The sequence below is a fragment of the Pezoporus wallicus genome, unplaced genomic scaffold, assembly GCF_028554395.1.
Source record: "Pezoporus wallicus isolate ANWC-B61680 ecotype Strahan unplaced genomic scaffold, APGP_CSIRO_Pwel_v1 contig_3058, whole genome shotgun sequence".
In the NCBI taxonomy this organism is placed as follows: Eukaryota; Metazoa; Chordata; class Aves; order Psittaciformes; family Psittacidae; genus Pezoporus; species Pezoporus wallicus.
In genome coordinates, this window is record NW_026641153.1 from 6220873 (window position 1) to 6245710 (window position 24838).

At 43.0% G+C, this 24838-nt stretch overlaps 1 protein-coding gene across 4 annotated transcripts in view; it reads right to left on the minus strand.

Annotated features, from left to right (window-relative positions):
- The window catches only part of CAMK1D (calcium/calmodulin dependent protein kinase ID), a 220114-nt gene that overhangs the window by 86099 nt on the left and 109177 nt on the right, over positions 1-24838 (minus strand). For all 4 annotated transcript variants that reach the window (XM_057422496.1, XM_057422495.1, XM_057422498.1 and 1 more), the window contains one exon: positions 3422-3496. In XM_057422496.1, the coding sequence (XP_057278479.1) occupies positions 3422-3496 (75 nt within the window). The remainder of the gene's footprint in view (positions 1-3421; positions 3497-24838) is intronic.

Genomic DNA, 24838 nt, shown 5'->3' on the forward strand with positions numbered 1-24838 from the left:
ATTCCACCCAGCATCCACAAAGAATAAAACTTTCAGTATATTCTGTTTGTCTTTGTTGCCTGTGTAGGCCTTAACACAGGAATATAGGAAATCCAAGCTTGGAAAGGAATAGGTGTTTTCTTGGTTTGAAAGCACATCATCCTAATAGAAATATGACAAAATCTAAATGTTCCACAGTACTTTCTCATATTGCCTGTAAAATTTTAGCAGAATCATCATAGGACAGACAAAGGTTATACTACATCTGTGTTCTGCTTTGTAGCTGCACCATTAACTCCACCTCAAACCAAAGCTGAGCAATACTACTTGGAGCAAAAAAACACATGGAGTTGTCCATAACCTTGCCAAACTTAAGAGGCACTGGGTTTCAACATCCTGTATTTTGGGAAAATAAATTAAAAATGGCCCAGTCATTTCTAAGAAACAGGTTAATGATTTGAGATAGCACATGAAATTATGAGTTGTCAAATCTGGGCATCTCTGAGATAGAGTTCTGGTCTAGCTTGCAGTGAGAGGATTGTCCCAGTTTGAACAGTTTTATGGTGGCTTGTATAAAATGTATGTGACAACAAGGTCATGAAACCAAAACCAGAGTTCTGATTTCCCCACGAACGTGGCAAGGGAACACAGGACAGATTCGCCAACCCCTATATATCCCTGGGAAAGCTCCCAGAGGGACTGTCAGCAATAAATTAACTGTCAAGCAGACACGGACAGCTGCCTCTTCACCTCCTTTCCTACCAGCTCCAGCACAGACACTGGTACCTGTGCTTGTCCATATCTTTGACAGAATAAATGAGGTGCAATATTTATTCTTTAACTTGGCCTGCTAACAAGCATGTACCAGACGGCAAACATAAATAGGGAGGCTTGGTCTACCCCCAAAAGCCTTCCTCTTGAGAAGCTGAGGGGCTGTAATGTGGATTTTCCACAAGGAGTGTTCTAAAGGCTGGTAATGAAAATGCCATCCATGCAACAAAAAAATCCCCGTAGGGAAACGCCAGTTAGTGCCCACTTAGCAGGCAATGAGCCAGGGAGAAGGGCATATGCCTTTGAGATTTGTTGTGCCCATGATACTGATCTAGGATTAGCAGCCCTAGGATAGGATTATTGGCCCTAATTTTATCCTTCCCCCCCCCCCTTTTAAAGCTAAATGCTGCTTCCTGAAAGCTGCTTGATCAGAGCCCCTTCCACTTCATATCAAACCCCAGTTTAAAATGTAGGAAACTGCTGTCTCGTTTAGGAGAAATACACAAAAATGAGAAGCTAAAAACCCTATGTGGAATCTAATAATAAGTAGGGCAGAGATGTAAGCAAATAGATACCACATGCTGTGTGATGGTTCACAGCTATTGTATCAACAAGTTAGTGTTACCTTGGAAACAAGAGATTATCCATGCATGCCTCCTCCTAGACTGAAACCAGGAAAGGAGGCATGCAGAACTGGTTTTGAGTCTTCTGGACTTCTCAGAGTTGCCACCCAACTGTTGATGCCAATTGATCCCAATCCCAACTACTGATGAAAATTCAAAGACAGTGCAGAGGTTGCACCATCCTTAATGCAACATCCACATCGATGAAGGTGAGTACTTGGTCGATTTGTCCTTTCCACCTTGGGATAACACAACCCTTTTCCAAGAAAGCCCAGAAAGGCTGTTCCCTGAAATACTCCATGCAGAACACAGAACAACATTGCCTTGTCTGATTTGCAGCAGCAAGGAGGGCTAACAGCAACAGCTTGGTATAACATCAACTGACTTGAATGAAATAAGTTTCAGCTAATGTGTAGTACCCCATAGCTGAGGCTGATTAAGAGCATGCACACACATGAGGTTCACCACCCAGGCTCTCTACGTGAGTGGGAGTTTGCTACAGTGCTATCACTTGATTGCACTCAAGCCTGTGTCCATTTTAGACTAAAACAAGGATTTTGAGTTTTTTTCCTGTTTTTTTCTTACTATGAATAGTAAAAAAGATTGATCCTGCTCCCTGGCTGACTCAGTTCAATGCAGCTGTACACAGGATGTCTTTGGTCTACATCATTACACGAGGCACAGCTGTTTGTCAGAGCTTGGGAGTGCTCAGAGCTGCCACCCTGAACACCGAGGATGGGTTCCTGGCTGCTGACTTCAGCCAGGCATCTCATCCCAGTGGACATCAGTGAAGCTGTGTCCCTTGGGAATAGCTAAATGCCTGGCCCTTGGAAAATCAGTTCGCTGTGTTTACAAATACAACTAGACCAGAAAGGGTAATTCCCTGGTGAGTGTTGGATTGTGAGCATGTAGAAATTCATATTAATATATATTCAGTGTCTCCTATGACCACAGACCTACATTTCAGATAAGCCATTGATCTGGATGTAAGAAATTTAAAAAAATGGGGGTTACACTACATTAAACAACTTAATATGTGTGAATAATAATGATTTTTTTTTTTTTTTCTAAAGAAATTAAACAAAAATAAGGATTTGTTAATCAACTGATTGTGGAATTGGTACTTCCTACAACCCAGCTGGTTTGATGGAACTTGTACCATACTGATATTCCTGTGCAAGTCCTTTTACAGCACTCTGGCCTGAAATGTAGGCCTACAAAACCAGGGCACTATTCTTCCAACACAGCCAGCAGAACAGCTTCTGATGACATCTCCATGCCTGGGTATTACTAACAATGGACTGGCATAGTCTCCCAAGGTCTTCACGTGGGGTATTTAACCTCAGAGCTGCCTCTCTCAGATGCTCCTGGCTTCCTTACGGCACATCTGGTTCTTCCCAGCTGTGATTTATCCCTCTGCCCTGCCTGTCTACTCTACTCTTGTCTGAGGCGCCCTCATAACTGAAAGAGAAACTAGAGCTAGAGATCTTATTTCAGAAGGGGGGGGGGGGGGGACAGAAGCACTATGAGTATTTGCCTATCCCCCCTCCCTGCCAGCTAGATGAGACCAGGTGAGCCATGAACCTTGGTCTCAGGTTCAGAGGGGGAAAACAGGGGAGAAGATGGGCTCTGGTGAGAGAGAGATGTCAAGAACAATGGTATGACAATGAGGCAAGAATGACGCTTTCTTGCAAATCCAGCACCCATGTACCCATGCACATGGTGGCATCTTGGGTCACCTCTTGCTCAGTACAGAGCGGTATCTGTTGAGTCAGAGAACTGGCAACTGCATATGTACAGAGCCAGTTCTGATCCCTTTGCTTTTTCACTCTGATCTGATCTGGGTGAGACTATTCACAAAAAACATTAATTCCCAATTTCACAACAACACACCCCTGGAGATTCATTTCTAATCACCTACCAGGGATTATTCAGACAGTTGCACACGAATACCTGCCATGTATTCCATCTTTTGGGTTAAAGAACAAAACCAGAACAAGAAGATTTGGCGATTTTGACACAAAAACTTCATTAGGCTCAGTACTTACAATTGCATGACCAGATATAAATGGTTTGGACTTTCATAGATGTCTTCCAGGGCAACTATATTTTCATGCTTGATCCTGAAAAAAACACAAGATAAGGTAAGGTGAAATAATGATTTTTATTTTGTTAAGTGGCTGTAAAACTAAAAGCTATTTTTAGTTAGACACTACTTGTCAGTGCTTTATCCAACATCATAAAATATGATTTTGACCAAAGTAGATAGTGCTTCAGTCCAGAATGCTGTTATTACACACAGAAAATTCCTTCAGTCCTCTCTGAAGCCAAAATGTTTAAGGGTTAAGTATCTGGGGCATTAAAGGTTTACAGCTCCTCTGTCACATGAATGAAGATGGTGGTTGGAGGTTGAAATCTCAGCAGCAATTGAGGGTGCTAGGGAGTGACAGGGTCAGGGTGCTGGCTGGCAGGGAGAAGGCAGGGATTTGCCCCCATGCAGAAGCTGGCAAAGGGAGGCAGCAGCCATACAACAGCCCCACACTCCTTCACCCTGCTCCAATGTCACTGTTGGTCTGGACGCCTGAATTTCCCTTGAGCAGTGAGGGAATTTGCAGCACTATTAAACACCATGCACTTCCTTTGCAATGGCCCCAAGCCATCACCATTCCCCCCGATCATTTTCACCAAGCCTCTTGTCAAAATGCTAGCTCTGAAGAGAAAGATCATCTCTACAAGCATACATCTAATTGACTACTAGAGCAATGCCTCTCTGGGTTTGCTCCTTAGATGCTTACAAATAATTTTCAATGGATGCACTTAACTTATGTAAACCCTAAAGAGATGACCAGTACAACTCCAGGGGCAGAATATTAATTACACCAATTGCAGACAATCATTTCAAGAGTGAGAGAAAGCTGGGAAGTGCTAAGCAAAGACCACTCATTAAACAACAGATGGACATGTTCAGAAAGAAAGTAAAAGTGCATTGTCAGCAAATGCAAAACTCTACATGTTTCAAGGTTCGAGTAGCTTAATTAAGATCCTCAATCATGTGTCATGACCTCATCCTTAATTGTTCCAAGTGCCGTCAAGTCTATGTGATTCGAAGAGCAGAAGGTCCCCTGTGCCTGGCAGGATCTTTCCTGTAAGAATGCAGACTAATCCAATTTCCTCTGAATTCACTGGAAAGCTTATGACTGACCTGAATTAACACCCATAATCACCCATCAAAGGCTGCATTCATATAAGGACCTTCACATACAGGAAATTTAACATCAAGTGATCTCAAATATAATGCACTACAGGATGTCAAAGCAACAAATACCTGAGTACGCTCCTCACTCTACATAAATACCAGGAAAACTCTGTGATATTTTAGCAAAATTTCCAGGTAGACTGCATCATAAATTAAGTTCTTATTATTGACAACAGGAAATCAATACATTTCCCACTTGGCTTTACACAGCACATGCTTAAAAACATTCATTTCGTTGTGCAGATTTAGTGCCTGATCCCTTAAGGGTTACAGTTAGGACAAGGGCAGTTTTGCCTTGCTTAAGTTAGTTGAATGGACACTGCAAATCACATATCAATCCATTAGTCACTTTTAATGAAAAATTGTATGTATTTAACCATTTTCCTTTATGCACATTCATTTGTGCACCTCCTACCATCATGATCAAGGCAATTTTAATACAAATAATCTGCCACAGTGTTATCTGTTTAAGCCTCCAACTTAGCCTGTGGTGTGGTTTTCACCATGCACATATTAATGCTTTGCATTTCTACCTCCGAGAACCTCAGAGGTTCTCCAAACTAACCTAACTCCCTCTGAAACAGCTGCCAGGAACACCTAACTGTCACACACATGGCTACTGGGGGTGTTACCCACAAAGACAAGCAGCCAGGGGGCAGAGGCCAGAAAAGAGCTTATCAGACATGCAATGCTGTGCTGAGAGTTGCCACAAGACCCTCACCCCTTCCTGATTTGCAAACCAAATGGGAACTTCGCCACTGTGCTCTCTGAAGGGCAGTAAACTCGCTCAGTTTTAAAGTGAAAGGGGGAGAAAAGGTTTAGTCCTACCACTGTGGGGTCTTCTGTATTGAGCCAATCTGATTTGAAAACAGACGGATACAGGATGTGAGCACGTGGGCTTCAGGGAGACAGCCAATATTAAGTGTAATCTGGAAGAAGACAGCAGAAGAAGAGGAATCACCCCTAAAGCAAAAAGGGAACAATCCCCCATAGGGATGAGGATATTTGGAAGATGATGTGTCCCTTTGGGTGATGTGTCCTGGTGAAGTCCCCATCGCACACCCACAAACAAAGTGTCCCGCATAGCATTTCTCTACTGAGATGGACTATCAAATGACAAGCTATTTAAAGGAAAATGGAATTCAAGATAAAACTAAAAATAATAGGAATCGGTTGGGGAGAAACCTGTGGTTTTAGATCAAGATGTGGGTTGTGGTGCTGACGTTGGACCAGAGCAGCTATGGGCTTCCCAGCAGAGGTCACTGCAGCCAGCAGGAACCGCTCCGCTGCCAAACGCGTGTGCTCCTTTCTTCACTTCATAGCATGGTCACTCACCTACAGTCCTAATACATAATAACGGACCCTTCAAGGCTGAATGCTGTTCATTACAATAACACCCCCCGGTTCAGGAAATCACGTGTGGTATTGACACAACATTTATCAATACCACAAAGGCCAGGAGGGGAATGGGACAAGTTTGCCCCTCTCTCCTGCAAGCAGATTGGCAGTGCCAAGCAGGCTGGTACAGCCTAACAGACACTTCTGGCTTGCACAGATGCTCGGGTACATCGAGAGTTGAGGAAATGGTCACGGATCAGGAGGGATTTGGGAATGGCTTAATTAAGTCCACTTTTATCCCCCTCTAGAAACATCAAGTGAATCTCAAAGGTTCAGAGGATTCGTTCTGCTAAGCCTCCAAATGCCTCCACTCGGCCTCACCGGTGATCTTGCTTAGCAGAAATACTCACTGGACTATCTGATCTCCTCAAGACCTGCTGGGGTTTACGTTTTTAGAAGGTGCTGCTCTCATTTCACAACAGGGAAAGCAGCATGCAGAAAAGCTAGATGTCCATCCGTAATAACATGGGGGGGGGGACAGAGGGAGCCAAGAAACCAGATCTCCTAACCCCAGAGTATGATCAAAACATGGGCTTGGTTAAAGCAAATTAAATCAAGTTATGCAAATTGTTATGAACAAGGAAACATCCAAATAAGGAAATCTCCCTGACCACTCTTCTAATCACCCCTTCCTCATGTTTGCTGTTTTCCCTGATGTCCTCCCTCCTTCCTGACAAACCCCAGGGGCTGCTCACATCTCCCATACACTGATGTGTCCCCAAAAATTCCCCCATCTGTGACATGGTGCCACCTCCAACCACTGCAGCTTTGTTTGTTTTCAGGAACATTCTGAGGCCATTTGACAGATATAGGATGTTTAGAAATAAATATACAAATAAAGAGAGGCTGATACTTCAACCAGTTTGCTAAGGACTCTTCACCCTACCAGGCCCATGAGATGCTGTAATCCAAGGGACAAAGCAGAGGAAAATATATCTAGAAGTGAGACTCAGGGAAATTTAAATATGCAAAAAATTATGAAGAGTGATTAGTCTTGGTAAGAAACTATGAAAAGAAATGATGGATTCACCATTTTCAGAGCAGCACTGGTTTTATGCAGGCAGACACAAGCCACAAGGTTTGATGCAACGATGCAAAATTACCAAGTCTCCCCTTCAGCCTTCCAGGTCTATCATTCTGCCCATGAGCTGTTACAAAGGTGTCAACAACACAAATGAACAAAGGCAATGTTGCACCTAAGCAATATTTTAACATACGAGCATTTCTAGCCAAGAATTAAAGGAGCAAACTGAACTGAGCAACTGTTTTGAAGTGACTTTTCCAAGCACAGCAGCTGTGCAAACAAGGGCTGACAGGAGAGCATTTGATCTGCTTCAGAGCCAAGCATAGACTGGTCGCCTTTGCTTGCTGTACAGTTGCTGCACAAGAGCGTTGATAGGAGAATTGTCATTTTAACCTCCTTGCTGCAGCATTCAGTGCTGCTGAAACACAGAAACGTTTGCCTCTGAAGAATCTGAAACTCATCCCTGAAACAAGACCCAACTTGACCAAGAGTGGCACTTGCCCTGCATGACAGTTTCCATCATGTCAAACTGGGTGTGCTGTGGTGCTGGAGTAGTGAGGAGTACATGGCGTGGCTCTCCAGTGATGCTAAATCCACCCTCACCACTGGCCTTCACAGAGCTGACACATCCTACTTACTGCCACCAGAAGAGCACAAGCCCTATAGGTCCAGAACTAGCCCTAATGGGCAAAACTCACTTCAATATTCTTAAAATTACAGAGATAAATAGATAAATAAATAAATAAAATTAATATTTTCCATGGGCTTTGGCTTCAGATTGCTTTTACAAAGCAAAGGATTCAAGTTGACATACAATAAGGGAAACTAAATCCTTTAATGACTGAGCTCCCTGCACATCTCTGTTGGCTCCTGACCCTCCCAAAGGCCAGGAGCTGAAAGTAAACTCATTGCATATTGCCATGGATCATTTATTAGAGGGGTAGCATTCTGCAAAGATAAAAGCTGAGGACCAGATTTTGCTATTGCTTTGGCTGCTGAGCTGCCAGGAGAGCATGTTAAGTACCCCAGCTGCAAAGGCATGCTATAAACTACGATTGAATCACTTATATTAACATCTATCGTATTTAATGCTGAAAACTAGAATCAGTTAGAAGAATACTATACAAAAAACCTTGGGTAAACACGAGAGCTATTTAAGTATGGCAGGTTCCCTCTTCAACAACTCTTTCCGAGCCAGAGTGTTACATTTGCAAGACATGACATTTAATGCTGCACCTCCATGAACAGCACGTGTCACAGATAAAATGCCACAAGAAAACACAAATAATTTTGTGAGAGCCAGAACTAACAAAGCCTGAGTCTGTAAGGATTTGTGGCTTTGAAAAACCAACTGTCTTTGCGAATAAATGCTCCATTTCCACACATACCCTGCAGAGAGTTTTGCCGGCAGCATGAGGGTTACTAGGCTTGATGAATTCACCAGTTGGCCAAGGGAATTGTTTAACTCGCAGTTCCTGCTCTGGAGGACACTAGAAACTTGCCTCTGCTCAGCTGTCTTAGTTGAAATGAGTCAATAATTTCAACACATATTAGGATAGTCTCACCCATGGAGTGCACATCAGATTGCTTTCCACATGAACAAAAACTATCAAAACCTCTTCAGAATGATATGAGAACACATGGGAACTTTTGGCCTGCTCCAAGAGGAAAATGTGACAAGTCTGCTAAGAGGGGAACAGGGTGAGATGGTAAGGGATGGTACAGCAAAGGAAATTGATGGCTGTCGTGGAAATGGCTGTCTGACTGCAGCAGAGCTCTTCCCACATCTCCTTGTCTGGAAAAACTTTCAAATGCTGATGCTGCCCATCGGAATTGCATTTCCTTACTTTGATGCAAGGTCTCTTGTAATGTGGACCTTTGAAAAATCAATTGGACATGTATGACATGAGGCACCGTATCTCTAACTCTACCCTCTTACCTTTCTTATCTCACAGCCCTCAAACACAGAATCACAGAATCATAGAATAGTTAGGGTTGGAAAGGACCTTAAGATCATCCAGTTCCAATCCCCCTGCCATGGGCATCCTCCAGAACAGGTATTTTACAGATGGATATTCCTCATATAGCTTCACTGACATTTGCATGAGCGGAGTTCAGCATGACGCTTCTCCCAGCATCCAGGTTGCCCTCCCACATGGACCTTCTAGTTCAAAAAGAAAAGATGTAAGCTCCTGTCCAAACCTTTTCTTTTTGCGCAGTTGGTATTATAGAATCATAGAATGGTTTGGGTTGGAAAGGATCTTAAGATCATCTAGTTCCCCTGGGCAGGGACACCTCACACTAAGCCATGTCACCCAAGGCTCTGTCCAACCTGGCCTTGAACACTGCCAGGGATGGAGCATTCACAGCTTCCCTGGGCAACCCATTCCAGTGCCTCACCACCCATACAGGAAATAAATTCCTCCTTATGTCCAATCTAAACTTGCCCTGTTTAAGTTTTAACCCGTTACCCCTTGTCCTGTCACTACAGTCCCTAATGAAGAGTCCCTCCCCAACATCCCTATAGGCCCCCTTCAGATGCTGGAAGGCTGCTATGAGGTCTCCATGCAGCCTTCTCTTCTCCAGGCTGAACAGCCCCAACTTCCTCAGCCTGTCTTCATACAGGAGGTGCTCCAGTCCCCTGATCATCCTCGTGGCCCTCCTCTGGACTTGTTCCAACAGTTCCATGTCCTTTTTATGTTGAGGACACCAGAACTGCACACAATACTCCAAGTGAGGTCTCACAAGGGCAGAGTAGAGGGGCAGGATCACCTCCTTCAACCTGCTGGTCATGCTCCTTTTGATGCAGCCCAGGATACAGCTGGCTTTCTGGGCTGCAAGCGCACACTGAAGCCGGCTCATGTTATTTATCAGGTATTTAGGACCTGATATTTATCAGGTCTTTCTCATCCATCTTGTATCTTGTGAAAGGTGACTTTATGGCAGGCCTTTCCCTCACAAACATTGCACAAATTGTCTTGTGGGATTTTTTTATCAGATGGAAACCTTTTTCTCTCCTTGATGATTTCAGACCATTCAATAGGAATGCCTTTTATGCCAGCAAATAGTCTACTGACAGCACTGTATGGTGACTCCAAGAAGCCACAAGAAGTGGCTCCAGGCAGTTCACAAGAAGCAAGCAGCTGCATACGTTAGGGCTGCTTGCAGTAAATTTTGCAGAGGGAAATGAAAGTATGCTGGTTGATTTTCTTTTCTTTTGCACACAAAAGTGAAGTTCCAGCCTGGAAAATCATACATTTTAAAATGCTCGCACCAACATAGGGATTGTACCTTTGGATTAATTTCATCTAGAGGTTTGGCAGCCCACGGTAAATAAAAGGCTACCAGATTTACATCACCAAGTCAACCAACCTCCCTTGAAATAGATACTTTTGGAGGCAGCTTTAGGTGAAAAGAGGAAGGCTTAATGGCACCAAGATTAATTTCTACTATTTCATATCCTACAGATTTTTTCCTCTCCCCTGCAGCCAACAAGTACATGGTACTGCAGTGGTGACAGCTTCTGTGGCTGCAGAAAGGGCTTTGTATAAAGCATCTTAGATAAGCAGTCTCCCTCTCTCTCACTCACAAACACACATGCAAATAATGTGAGTTAATGAAACTTCAACTAGACACAGAGCAGAGATGTGAACAAAACCAGGCAGATGTCAGTTGCTCTTAGCACAGGTGGCTCTACAGAGCTTGCAAAGCCAAAACATCTGCTTTTTCTCTCCTCCTGCATTTAGATTGCTGGGGGTTGGTTTGTTTTGTTTTTGAAGTTACTTCCTTAATTTGCTTATTGCAAGGAGCTGGAGGAGGTTTACTGGATTCAGTAGTGAATATTCCCTTGCACTACAAATGAAAGAGAACTTGTACTTACAAGCAGAAAGACAGAAACAGTGCTGTGTCTCCCAGCCAGATGGCGTTTTCGACCTCCTCTGATCTCCTACCACCACGATACCTTTTATGCCCACCCACATGGCCTATCTCGCCTTGTTTGATCTAATGACTGGGAAAGGGAGAGCTAATTCCAGCTGAAAGCCAGATGGTTCAGTGCCCATATATTGATTGTCTGGTCAGATTAGCTAAATCTCTGTGGCTGGAAGGCAAAGGAGTTGAACTTTGGGGTCAGACGGCTCACAACACTTGAAGGAAATTAGTGTCTTTACTAATATCTTTTAAGATCTCTGTGCTCCTGTCAGGTTAATTGGAGTGGGTAGGAAACATCATCATACAGTCCTGTCTGCTTTGAAAACCAGTTACAAGAGAAAGACCCAAGATGCCTTAGAAGATGGGATACAAAGGTACATGTGGAGGGATGAATCACTTCATACACAGTCCCTCAGCTGTGACTGAAGTGGAGACTGTGATAAAAAGCCCCAGCACTGGTAGCAAGCAGCAAGCGGCTCAGAGCAGGGCATTCAAAGGAAGCTAGGGCAGCCAAAATTCAGGAGAGAGATTAAGTTGATTTTAAAATTAACAATTTTTGCCAGTTTAGTTATTTCAGGATTTAACACTTCATTTTGGCATGGAATTTTCTATATGTAAAGAAATGAGCCAGAATGGGACCTCTCCTGAGCCAGCGTCCTAGCAGGATGCTATCAATGCAGCTTCCTCCTCTGGGGCTTACATGGTGGCATAACCCACCACATGAAGAAGAAAGGATGGGGAGGTGTCAGGAGAGCTTTTCTCATCTGTATACAACTTGACCTCTCTCCATTTCATCTTTCATATCCTACCCTGTGATCTCCTGTTAATCAAGGGTGAATACCTAGAAATCTTCCCAACAATTTCAGTGGTCTCTCTTCCCCAGCACTGCATGTATTCCCTCGTGAACGCCAGCCTTACATACCAGTTTATAAAATATCCTCATGAGATTTCACGGTGCTAATATCAAATTGGAGACATTTCACAGCTGGAAACCTGAGCTGTGTAGTTAAGCAGCTGAAACACTAACTGGCTGTGGCAAAACCTACCCACATACACCTCACAACTTCTGATCCATGCCCTACCTCATTTTATACTCCCTAGCAGTGTAATCCTTCTCTTCATCTCTGATTTCTCCATATCCTGTGAACAGAGACTGGTCTGGCTCCTTCACTGCCAGGTGCATCTGTACTCCATGTGGTGGCATGCCTTCTGCACCACACTGCACAGTAGTGCAGCTTGAAGAAGGTGGGGGTGTTTGCTCATGTTAAAAGATAGCTTAGTTCCCTATTGGGAAGGGGAAAGAAAAATAGGAACCTAATCTCCTCAAGCCCAGAGCACATGTAATTTTCTCCTGGAGTTACTTTCTAGCCATCAAACATGGTGCAAAAAGGATGCTGGAGGCAGCATCCTGACTGTCTCTGAAACAACAGCTGACTTTAGATGCTGTGCCAAGCATGCTGCTTGGTTCATCAAGCATGCAACAAGTGAGTCTATAGTCTTATTGCTTCCCCAGGACACAGGCTGAGGTTATGCCCTCTTCTGCCTTCTACCTGGATCACAACAGAACTCAGAAAAAGGCTGACCATCTCCAGCAGAGATGCCTGGTTTTTCACTAGGCACCACACAAACATAGCAAATTAATACAGGCACTTTGAGAATACAGATGAGAGATCCCTAGACTGCACACCCAGAGTTAGGTGCTGACCTTATGTTCACTTATCTCCAGCATCTTCATGTGAATGCTGCTCAGCAGCCTTTCAAGAGAAAAGAAGTTCAAGTTCCGGGTCTTCTATCACAATAACTCACAGCTCCAGTGGGAAGATTAGGACCAAATAACCTTCTGAAATGCCTGGATTCCTACAGTAGGACCTGCAGCCCATTTAAGGGAACAGGAATATCCATGCGTCAGTGCCAACCCTGATTTCAGGAATATCCCTGATTTCCACCAAAAGCAGACCAAGCCATCAGAACAACTGTTTCCAAGTGGTGGATCCCAACTGGCAGCATTCAAAAAGGCTTGCAAAGCCTGAGTAAAACCCTCCAGACTGTTTAATTTGCAACACATCAAAACAAAGATTAATGATGAATTAATCATTAAAGGTGAAAAAGATAAAAGCACTGGCTGCAAGGATTTATTTCAGCCAAAAGCAGTGAACCATTTTGCAGCTGCTGGAAGCAGCCCTGTTTTCCCAGTGTGGAGGAGTGTGGATTTACATGCGCAGCCAGTAATTATAGCTGATTCCCACTCCCTGGCCTGGGAGACGTGAGGAGCTACATGCAGTTAAAGGTGGCGATCAGCTCCTGGGCTGAGGTGGGTTGCTCTGAAGGTATTTCATGCAATGACAGATAAACAGAAAAAGGAGGGTCTCTTTGAAAGCATTGTCCTAAAGATGAAGACTGGTAGTCTTGGAAGCATGATCTGGCTGAAACAAAGCAACTATCCTTGTACTTTGCCTCACAAAATAAGAAGCTCTTGTTAGTTTACAGTGAATGAAGAACTGAATAATGAGTATAAATACTCTTTTAGTAGCCTCCTAGTTCTCAGATGAGTGCAGTATGTACACATACATTCAGTTATATCTGAAACCTGGCAGCAGATACTACACTTTTCAAAAGAAAGCTCTTCCATCTGTGAAACACCCATTTGACAGAGACACAGAGATGTTGCTGTCTACTATTATCTCCTTCATCGGTTTGAATACATACTAATGAATGGTGAATGCTATACCAGTCATACACCTGTATAAGTAAGTTACACAAAAACATGGATAACTGCCTATTTGGACAAGCACGGGATTGACAGATGTAACAAAACTAGGTATTTCATGGAAATATGGGAAATTAATGTAACTATCACCCAGGAGATGTGATAGAGCTGGTACTCCCTGCTGTGGCTTGTACAGGATCATCAGTTATTGGGTTACCCTAAAAAGCTAGTGCATATGAGGGAGGAGGACCCACGCTGATGATAAGGAGAAGCAGCAGTATGAAGGTGGAGGTTGCTTGTGTACTCAGAAAGCAGCAACGTAACCAAAGCACAAAGCAGGGCTATGCTCTACAGTCATATCCAAAAGGTGTATCCTTCAAACCTGCATTTTCTCCACAAGAGAAGCAGAAAAGCAAATGGGCAACGAACTACAAATGACATCCTGAGCATAAAAGGACATCCCTTTTGCCCCCCTGATGAAGTTGATGAGCATGCTCAGCTCAGCAGATCAGGCTACTACATACTGTTGCTGGGCAGCCTAGAAAACCACAAGCCTTGACTGAGTCATGGAATCACAGAATCCCAGACTGGTTGGAAGGGACCTTAAAGCTCATCCAGTTCCAACCCCTGCCACAGGCAGGGACACCCTCCACTAGAGCAGGTTGCTCCAAGCCCCTATGTCCAACCTGGCCTTGAACACTGCCAGGGATGGGGCAGCCACAGCTTCTCTGGGCACTCTGTGCCAGCGCCTCAGCACCCTCACAGGGAAGAACGTCTGTCTAATGTCTAATCTAAATATACCTTCTTTTATCTTAAAGCCATTTCCTCTTGTCCTGTCACTACATGCTATTGTAAGAAGTCCCTCTCCAGATTTTCTTTAGGCCCCCTTCGGCACTGGAAGCTGCTGTAAGATCTCTCTGGAGCATTCTCTTCTCTAGGCTGAGGAACACCAGGGCACCCAGCCTGTCTTCACAGGAGAGGTGCTCCAGCCCTCTGTTCATCTTCATGGTCCTCCTCTGAACTTGCTCAAGCAGGTCCACATCTTTCTAATTGTAAGTATATTGATAATAGTGATAATAATCACTTTGCTTCTCTGAGCACATATGGGTTTGAGTCTTGATCAATTCTCCATGTGTTTGTGCCATTAGGACCACTGTGCATCAGCTGTGCTTGCCTGCACCCTGCCCAGCTGGCTGGCCCAGGGCCACATGCCCAGGAAGCAGTGAAGCCCCGCAGATCAGGATGCTGGAGCACAGCTCTCTCAGAGCTCCTGTGCAATCCTTAGCTGGCATCTCGGCAGCAGTCTGACTCAAACACTCGGTCTGCAGGGACAAGCCGCATGACAAACTCATCATCAGCAACCTGCCAGAAAACCCCCTCCTTCCCACCAAGCTACTGGGAAGCCAATCTATTTTATTTATTGAGAAAGACAGACGGGTAAGGAAGAGGCTAGGCAGGTTTCCACGTTTCATCATCACTGTATTAGGACACTCCTACACAGAAGACTGCTCCCCCAGTTGCCTGTGGGAAGTGTCAATAGCCCTCGTGTGAGTCATGTACACCCTATACCATGAAATAGTAAGTGGAAAGCTCTGCACAGCGGGGGATTGATCTCGGAGGACAACCATACTGCTCCCTGTTCATTATGAGTTACTGTCCCCAGCCACAGAGTACAGAAAGCCAAACTCAAAGGCAGATTCTCTTCTCCCGACACCTGTGTGAAAGCAGTAGGACTGCTGAATGTCCTGGAGCCATTTTTCTGCATGGCTGGTAATGACAGAGAGAAATACGGCTTCAGTCCTCCATAAAGTGAACCTGCCACTTTACAGCTTAAGGAAAGGCTACTGATGTTCAAGCTTGCATTATTTTCAATCTTCCCAGATACCGGAGGCAAAAATGCACCTTCTACTTCCACTGCTATCAGGCTTGATTTGCATGTGGTCTTCAGGAAGAGTGAGAAAACTCCCAGCAATGGGCAGAATTAATCATGGCATAATTCAGCTGGGCCAAATCCTGAAATCTTTAATCAGGGAGAACCACTGGGCATCTCACCTGGCTGGGTTCAAATTTGGCAGCATGGCTGTAGAGTCCAAAGTAGACCTGAACTTGACACACCAAGTGGGAGAAAAGTCATTTAACCAGAACAAGATAATTAGCAGAAATTCTTGCTAATAAGCACACATTTGGCTTGTGTATAACAGCTAATTGGTTTTTAACCAGGTGAGAATAAGTTTGAGAAACTTAATCTCCCCAGTTTTACAAAGGATATGATGAAGGGGGTCTAATTAAATAGTATTGAAGTTCATTTATTCCTGCTACTTGTATTACTGTGGAGCACAGGGACCCTATCTATAGGTTTCTATTTTTAGGAAAGAGAAACCTGGATTCACAAATGTCCCCAGAGTACCTTTGAGGAGGTAGCAGAGGAGTTTAAACCAAAAGCCAGGTCTATACTTGCAGCCACTTGCCCAGCAGAGTACTTTAAATTGCAGCTCCCTCTTTTCCCATGTCATGGAAGTATAATTTCTAAAAACACCCACTTAGTAGTCAAGGACAAGACTTCTAACGATTATTAGGTACCTTAGGATGCAAGCAACTTCCTATAGAAACTAAGCATCAAAGCACTTCCAAACATCCTCCCCAGTATCTTCAGATAGCTAAATATCTTAAAAATACAACTCTAAATTACTTCTAAGGGGATATAAGCACCAAAGGGCTGGAAGACTGGAATATTTCCATAGTTTTAAACCCCTAATAACCACTGCAGATGGAATTTGTGTTTTTTAAATATGTCACTGTTTGCACTGTCTTCCTCCAGAGAGACAATGCCAATATTTCAGACAGTAACGAGCAGAATATTAATGTCATAAGTAGCAATTAATGTTAAAAGACAGCAAATCATTGATGTAAAATAAATGCGTGTCTAACTGTAGGAACAGGAGGGCAAAAGAGCAGTATTACAACAACATATGGGCTATTTTTCCATCATTCTAGGTTTTACCACTGCTCACCAACTTTTTGCATGTCATGATGAAGCAGAAACAGGTATGAAACAGGTATGAAAATAAATGAATGTATTTCAAAGGACAATGATAGCAAATTTATCTTTGTCAATTCCTTGGTTGCATTCACTCAGCTAAGAAGAAATCACTATGAAAAAGTGGGCTGTTTCATGGCATTTAAGAGAATGTTTTCTAACCAACTGACTTATAAACTACAGTGCTATAGATTTCTAATATTTTATGCAGCCAAGTCACACATACAAGTCACACACAGTGACTCATTTTTTCCTAAGCAATACATCTAATGAATTCAAAGGTATTTAGAATGAAAGGTAGCTATTAGATGAAATCTAAAATAAATGGTACTAAGTGCAGCCTTTAGTGCTGATGGACACAGGGCATTCTGGTAACATCGCCCTCTCCTCTGCTGTGCTAAAAGCTGTGTTGCTCACCACAAATAATACTGAATTTAATATATTTAATTTCATACATTTAAGCTATATCTACTTTAAAGCACAATCTGCCAACAGAGCCTGTCAGAATGATGCTAGAGAACTCCTAATACAATAAATCTTGCTTCACAAGGGATGCAATGATTTTGAGCTGGGTGGAGCATGTGTTGGGGAAGAAGGTGTTCTCCAGCTCAGCCTTTGAGGCTACTCAATGCTTGGCTTCTCCCACAAAGAAAAAGGAGCTACAAAGCCAGGGGTGTGATTTTATAGCATTCACTCCTGCCTATTGTTTGCTCAACTGGAGCAATGCATTCATGTATGACACATCATGAAACAGCTATCAAACCTACCTCTTTATCATTATCTCAGCTTCATGTGGTATCAATGAATTCAGTGTCTTGTCACAAACTGCAAGTGTATTATTAGCGCTTCATAGATGCTGAGCGCAAGTAAAAACTGCTGGGAAAGTACTCAGTGATGCAATTGGCATCACAAACTTAAGAGGTTAGAATTTCATTTCCAGATGAATGTACACATTCTCATGGGTCCTATCATCTGTGATCTGGTGATCTCTCAAGAGCTGGGTTTGGAATACAATATACAGAACATCTCCATTCCAAATGCAACACAGATACAGGCACAGATGTTCCTATACAATTCCTAATTTGTGCTTAAGCTTAGAACCTAGAATTGCACAGGTCCATGTCAATTATGTGTCTTCCCACATTTCATACTCTACTGCGCAATGCCCCTTGAGGTTTAACTCTAAATTGCATCTTGACAGGCAACCTGTCCTACTCTTTTTGCCCTGTTTTATTGCTGTATCCACCTAGTTACACTTCAACTTGTATATTACTGCATTACCATGTTACTCTGTGCTCTGGTGGGATTTTAAAATAACAACATATTCGATGCAAATAATTACCTCCTCCAGCCAGGAGGACTTCTGTGCATTCTCAATAGAACCATAAGAGAGAGGAAGCTACCTGCTGAGTTAATGCTTCTGCTTTGAGTTTCCATTAACCTCCTAACTTCACACTTTTCATCATGAAATTATGACCTTCAAACCAAGCATAAGGAAAAAAGTACATTTCTCCCCACGCACAGAGTTCTGAAGCAGGACTGGAAACACTGTTCTCACACTTTTAAAAAATCCACCTTTGAGCTAGGACCAAAAATGAAAGTTTGCAAAGCCAATGGAATTTGTTTAAGAAGCTATGAGCATTTCAAAGGCAGCCAGACGTGCTCAGGCTTCAGGCTGGCACAAGCTACCAGCAAATGTTATGAAAAATACTTTGGAAATATTTAGGGAGAAAAAAAAGCCCATGAATCCACATTTCCAAAATACATTGGGCTTCAATGTGTGACTTCACGCCAACTAACAGGCACATTGAGAGGCATAAACTTACTGCCAAGAAACCAGATAGAAACCTCCAGAGACACCAGACACTGAGGAATGTCTTTTTGTCACCTTATGTATCTTTCTGAAATGATAACCAGTCAGTTGGAACGGGCAGAAGAATGGCAGTTCTTACTCCGAGGACATACACTTGCAGATATCTAATAGTAGATGATAAAATAAGCAAACTTTGTGTCCTCATTCACACCTGACTTGGTCCACACCACGCTGGCGTGGTTCATCTGAGCTGGTTCTGATGACACCATAACGTACAATGCAAGGGAGAAGCAGAATCCCCAAGGCGTAGACAGGTTTGTAACGCCAGTAAAGTCACACAGGCATAATCCCATGTACAAAATCTGCTGAGCACTTAATATTGCATCAGTCATGCATGTGCTTAATTCAGACCAAATTCATTGTTATCATTTTGATTAACACACTGTTGAATAATGGTTCACAAACTCCATACCAGATACAGGTGGGGAAGGTGAGGCTGTGTTTCTAACACATCATTTTGCTTTTGACAGGTATAAATACACTCCTGAGAAGATAATCAGAGTCATCATATCTCACAGCACTTAATCACTCAGCATGAATCGTTAAAACACTTAAAATTAAACTCGCATTAGTCTAATTGTTACTCAGCGTCTCCTGTTTTATTTGTATTTTTGGTTTTTGTTTTTACATCTTATTTTCTCCCCTGGCTTCGGCTGCCTCCTCACATCCATTTACTCTTTGTCAGAAGCCCCCCTGAAGATGGAAAGCTCTTTTCTCCTCCAAGGCAGGCTGTCTTGCATATACACGTCATCTCTGCGGTTGCTATTTGTGCCAGCCATGCCGTGTGATGACAGTAGGTCACACACAGTTTCCAAAGGCTTGTGTTTTCATTTGTGGCGTCTGTAACACCCTGCTCAGGGGAACAATCAGGAATAAGACAAAGGGAAGGGAACAATCCTAAACATGCGTGTTTCAGTAACTGCAATCTCGTCCTCTCTGGCCTTTTTCATTCACTCATACTGCAGCAAAGCACATTTCCTAGTCCATGTTTTCAACTGTGCACAACCATGCACTATCCATTGGCTCTTACACTATCTATTCCCTGAAATATAACACATTAATCTCCATCTTTAAGGACTTAGTCTATCCCCATCTTACCTATCATACTGAACAATCATTTCTCACCTCTAAGAAGGTGGTGATGCTAATCAAGAAAACTAGATTTTCAAACAAGTACCTTTATGTTGCCTGTTGCACACACTCTGGATGCCCACACATTTTGGAGCTGCTCCTTATCTTTGGAGTCACCAGCACCAATGCCCTCCACACAACCCTTCTAGGCTCCTGAAAGCCTTTCCTAAAGGTGACAAGATGTATTGGCCAGTCTTGTATGTACCTGTCCACAGCAGGGGGGTGGACTAGATGATGTCCCTTCTAACCCAAACCATGAAGATTATAATGTTCTTCCTGATTCCTTCTGCTCTTTCAAATGTCTGCATCTGTCTCTCATCCAACATGTTCCCCTGCGATGGTGCAAACTCTTTTTGCACCACGTTTGAACAGCTTTTAGTTATTAGGAATCTTTCTGCTGGAAATTCAATCTCTGTAAGTCAGAGAACATAGCCATGAAGCAGAGCAGAACAAGGATCTCCTTGCTCCAAGACCCAATGAGGTGATCATACTATGGCCTGATCTCCTTCTGACTCCCGAATCCTGCACTCTAGTGCCACTTTCATTAGGATGGGGTGAAAACACCTAAACCCAGGAGGTTCAGGCAGCAAAGCCATCCAGGACATAGGACTTGCGTCTCGTCACCTGCCCACGTGTCCCCATCAGGACGAGAGCACACAACCACAAGCAGTATGACCCTCTCAGCTGGACACCCACCTCCAGAAAGGGTTGTAGGGTCTGGCTCCAGGATGAACAGAGGCAGATAATGTGCTGCTCAGAGGTAGCTCTCCAAGCTCTGGGGAGGGAAAGGAGCTCAGGCACTGCCTTTGCCTATTTCTAGGCAAATCTCCATCCAACATTTTGACCTTCTGAAGGGCTGCTCTCAGGCTCCCAGCTCTCTCCGTGGATCATTTCCGCAGGTTTTGGACCACATTAAGGCAATCTGCATCCTACCCTGGCTCTCAGGGTTTCTTTTTCCTTCCAAATAACAATGCTACAGTTTGAAGGTGGGACTTGGCCAAAGAGCTCTGCAGATAAACAACCGCCATCTCCTTTTTTTTGCCAGAGGAACAGTCCTCTTGGGAGGAAGAGCACAGACATCTAACAGTTCAAAGGAACTTAACTTTCAGTTTATTAAAGTAGAAATGGACCTTGAAAATGGAAATACTCACCAAAGGAGAGGACTGCAGGCCTGGAAATGAACTGAGACCTCTCGCAGCACCCATTGAGAAGGATATGCCAGCTGGGAACAGGGCTGAAGCAGAGCAACCTGAGGATATGCTGACTTCACATAGCGAGCACAGATCCTTTCAAAACTTCCTTCACCCTCACAGAAACACCAAGAACTTTCAAACATAGGAAACTAAAACTAGCTACCAAACATCGAGCAGGTATGCATTTTATAGCCCCAAAAGCATTAAGTTTCCCAGAGACCTGGCAATTCCTAGTCTAGCTATTACTCAGACATCATGGTGATGGTTTGCAGTATAAAACAAGAGGACAGATGTCTGTACACCCTCACTGCTGACTGCAGCCCCTTGACTAAATTAATCCTCCATTTCAAACAGGATTTACTCTTCAACATTTTACAAACAGGCTGAGTGGTGGTGTGGGTGAAGAGTCCATCCACAGCAGGGAATGAGGCCAGCAGCTGAAATCAAGAGGCCATGTTCTCTATTAAGCTTCAGAATATGGTCCAGAATTGATGCAGAAGTGCCTACTTCCATGTCCCTCAGCATGACCATCTGCTCCCAACTATCTTGAGAAGTCTCACCCACAGCCTGATTTCTTTTAGTCAAATACTCATGGATTTCTAAAGCAGAGACCCACAACTTCCAAGTGATTGCCCTGGAAATGGGGACTGGTACACAGTATTAATTCACCTTTTAAGACTAAGACTTACTTTAAATAACTTGTAAGGATTCATTATGATTAAATATGATTCATTATGATTATCAATTATGACAAAAAGGATCCCTCCTATGCATAGTGCCAATCATGATGCTATCTTCATGCAAAGGAAAACCAAGCAATATCCATCTCTTTAAGGATCCATGGCTCATGTGAACCTGATAAGATTGTACAACAGTTACTTTCAGGCATTTGTACATAAAATATGCCATTGCTTCTCATAATCATGAGGTTCCAGATGCTCTGGCTGATCCATATAAAAAGCCTTCAGCATCCTACTGGCCCTGTTTGCAAGCTGCTCATGCTAATAGCTGATTACATCCATCTAGTTTTTAATTCAGAAACAACCTTACTGAAGTAAAAAAAAAATAATTAAACAAATGTAAAGCTAACGTAACTACAAAGAGATTTAGTGCCTGATTCTCCAAACAAACAACTTCTGCTATTAGATAATTTCAAAGGAAGGTGAGCCAGCATTTCCTTGTGGTAGCATTTATTATTTGTTTAACTAAAGGTCAGGTGAAGTAATAAAAAATCTGTTGTCTCAGTCAGTAGAAACGCAGATTCAGGGCTGGGAATTTGCTCAATTTTAGAGGAAATAAATTCACGTCAACAGCCAGTGCACTTTGCCAAGCACTCCTTTCCCTACTCCCACCTCTCTCTGGCTTGAAGGCTGTTGGATTATCCCTCTTGCCCCAAAACTCTAATGAGCCATCTCCTTACTTTCCTGGCATCTTCACACAGATGGTCCCTCTACTTCTGCCTTTTTTTCTGTGGCTACTGATTGCAGGAAATACCCTCACTATTTCCCAAAAGTCTGTGGCAAGCAAGAGAAAAGGCTGAAGCCTGACCCTAACCCAACTTGAAAAGCTCCCTCCGAGCATCTCCCTCAGATGGAGATTTCTTGACACCATTCCTCAACCAACCTGCTCCTTCTGTTCCCAAAGCCAGGATTGTCAGATCTGTAGCAGCTCCTTTGGTTTTCATTTTGAGAAGTCTTAGCTTTATTAATCTACTGAGAGCTAAGAAAACCTGTGTTATCCACAAAAAGCCCCTCCATCCCTTGTGTATTCAAGGACATTTTCTCCCATAGTGCCTTATCTTTGCCACTGTTTATTACTTCCCTTCTGAGAACTTAATTTCATTTATCTCCTTGGAGTCAGACAGGATCGTATCAAATATGTAAACTCAGCTGTGCATGATATTCATGCAAACAACGACTACATCTCTCAGTCTGCACACAATTCATGCTGCATCACAAGCAATCCCACTTAGAAAAGGAAACGTGCATCTGTTCAAGTCACCGTTTATTGCCAATACAGAGGCTGCAACGTTTTACTATGCAAACTCAAGCTATTGCTAGCTGAAGCATGTTACAGCTCACTCTGACAAATCTAACATATTTTTGGATGAAGAATTAATAACTATCTCAGAAGAGTCTGAACAAAGAAGCCTTTGACTGAATTCTTATGGGAGGAAATTGCTTAAACATGTGTTTCTTTTCTGAAGTTTAAACAGGTTTCTGGCAATGAACTGTACTGATCCATACAGTGCAGAACAGCTGAAAAAAGCCTTAGTTCCCCTTCTCTGTTCTTCGTATTCCTGTGCTTTTTGCTGAGTATCTGTCTGGGTTGTTCTCTTAAGCGCTGGTACATGTGGGCCTTTCCTGGACACACTGCCATGGCAAGCTGTGGCTGCAGTCAGTGGTAATACTGCATGTGTTTTGTTGTCAGATGACAGGAACTTTTGATGAAGTCTTTATTCTCTGTTACTGATACAGACTGCACAGATCTTGAATGCTGGGATGTTTTCTAACACTTTGTTTTTTCCAGGCATGTTGTTTTCCTCTCAGAGTGTGAAGAAGAGGGGTTTATATTACACAAAATACATAACAGAAATGACAAAACATTCATACAAATAAGAGGAAAACAACCTTAACCTAGATAACTGGAAGAAGATTTCATTTAGTAATCTAACTGATTTTTAATATAATCATTTCAGATTTTTGAAAGAGTGAAAGCATAAAGGATATTTGACAAATTCTTACAGACAATTAATAATTTAGAGTAATTACATCTCTCATATGCTGTATGGGAGAACTTCTAACTCTGCTAGTCAATACACAGAATAACAAAGTAAGCTCAAATTGAAGCTGTTGTCATTATTATACCTCATGGAGGAGAGCAGAAAATGATGTTGCTCAGGACCCATAACTCGCACCAGCCTTCACCGCTGGTGGCACTGTAAAGGTAGGGGATGGCAACTTCAGAAGGACATGCACAGGTCCTTGGCAAATGCCAACTTGTCTGGTGGTCTGTCACTAAAACTGAGTTGGATTAATTCCCTTTCCACTCTGCAGAAATCAAAGCAGCCTATTTGAAAATAAACATGTCATCTTTGACAGCAATTAAATTTTGCAAGCCATGAGCAGGGGGAGAAGAGAGGATCAAAAGTTGGGCTTCGTAATCAAAGTTGACTGCAATCTTAATTACTAAGAGATTTTGGCTTGTCTTGATTTCACATTCCTCAAGACACAACTCTTTGCTGGCTGTGTGTTATGGATCCCTCTCTGTACTCTGTGTGTAGTTGCTAAGAGCCTGTTAGAACCATTCGTGCAGAGAGGCGCTCTTCGAACTTAGGCCACAGCATCTTCTGTCTTTACCCTGTTCAGTCCCCAGCTGACATTACAAGTGCTCACCTGTTAAAATATACATGGGGAAATGCAAATAATTAAAAGCAAAAATGTAAAGCAGAGGAAAAGTATATTTTTTTGCAATTTGGACAGACACTGATCCCTAAGACAACTATTTCACCTAGGAAGTATCACCCACAAGATCTTACTAAATTTGAGGCAAGCAAAGCAACATGCCAAGTGTAAAGACAAGTTATTACAACTTCAAAACATTTTTCCATTCCAGTGCCAGTTTGACGTGTCCCACCCTATCCAATTATTTGCTATTGCTTCTTTGTATGTGAGATCACCTTTAAAATAGTAATTAGAGGATGTATTTGTTTAGAGAAACACAAATTACTGCTTTGCTTTGGGGCCTGCTTAGCATGTCAAGTTAGCCTGGAACCACACCTGCCTACCAGAATAAAATCATCAGTGAAAAATAAATAGTCTGTGTACAGTTTCATATGGAATGTAATTCTTCCCTCCAACAGGGCTCATGCATCATTTAGTGCCTAACACATTCCCCAGAAAAGGGAAATATCTCA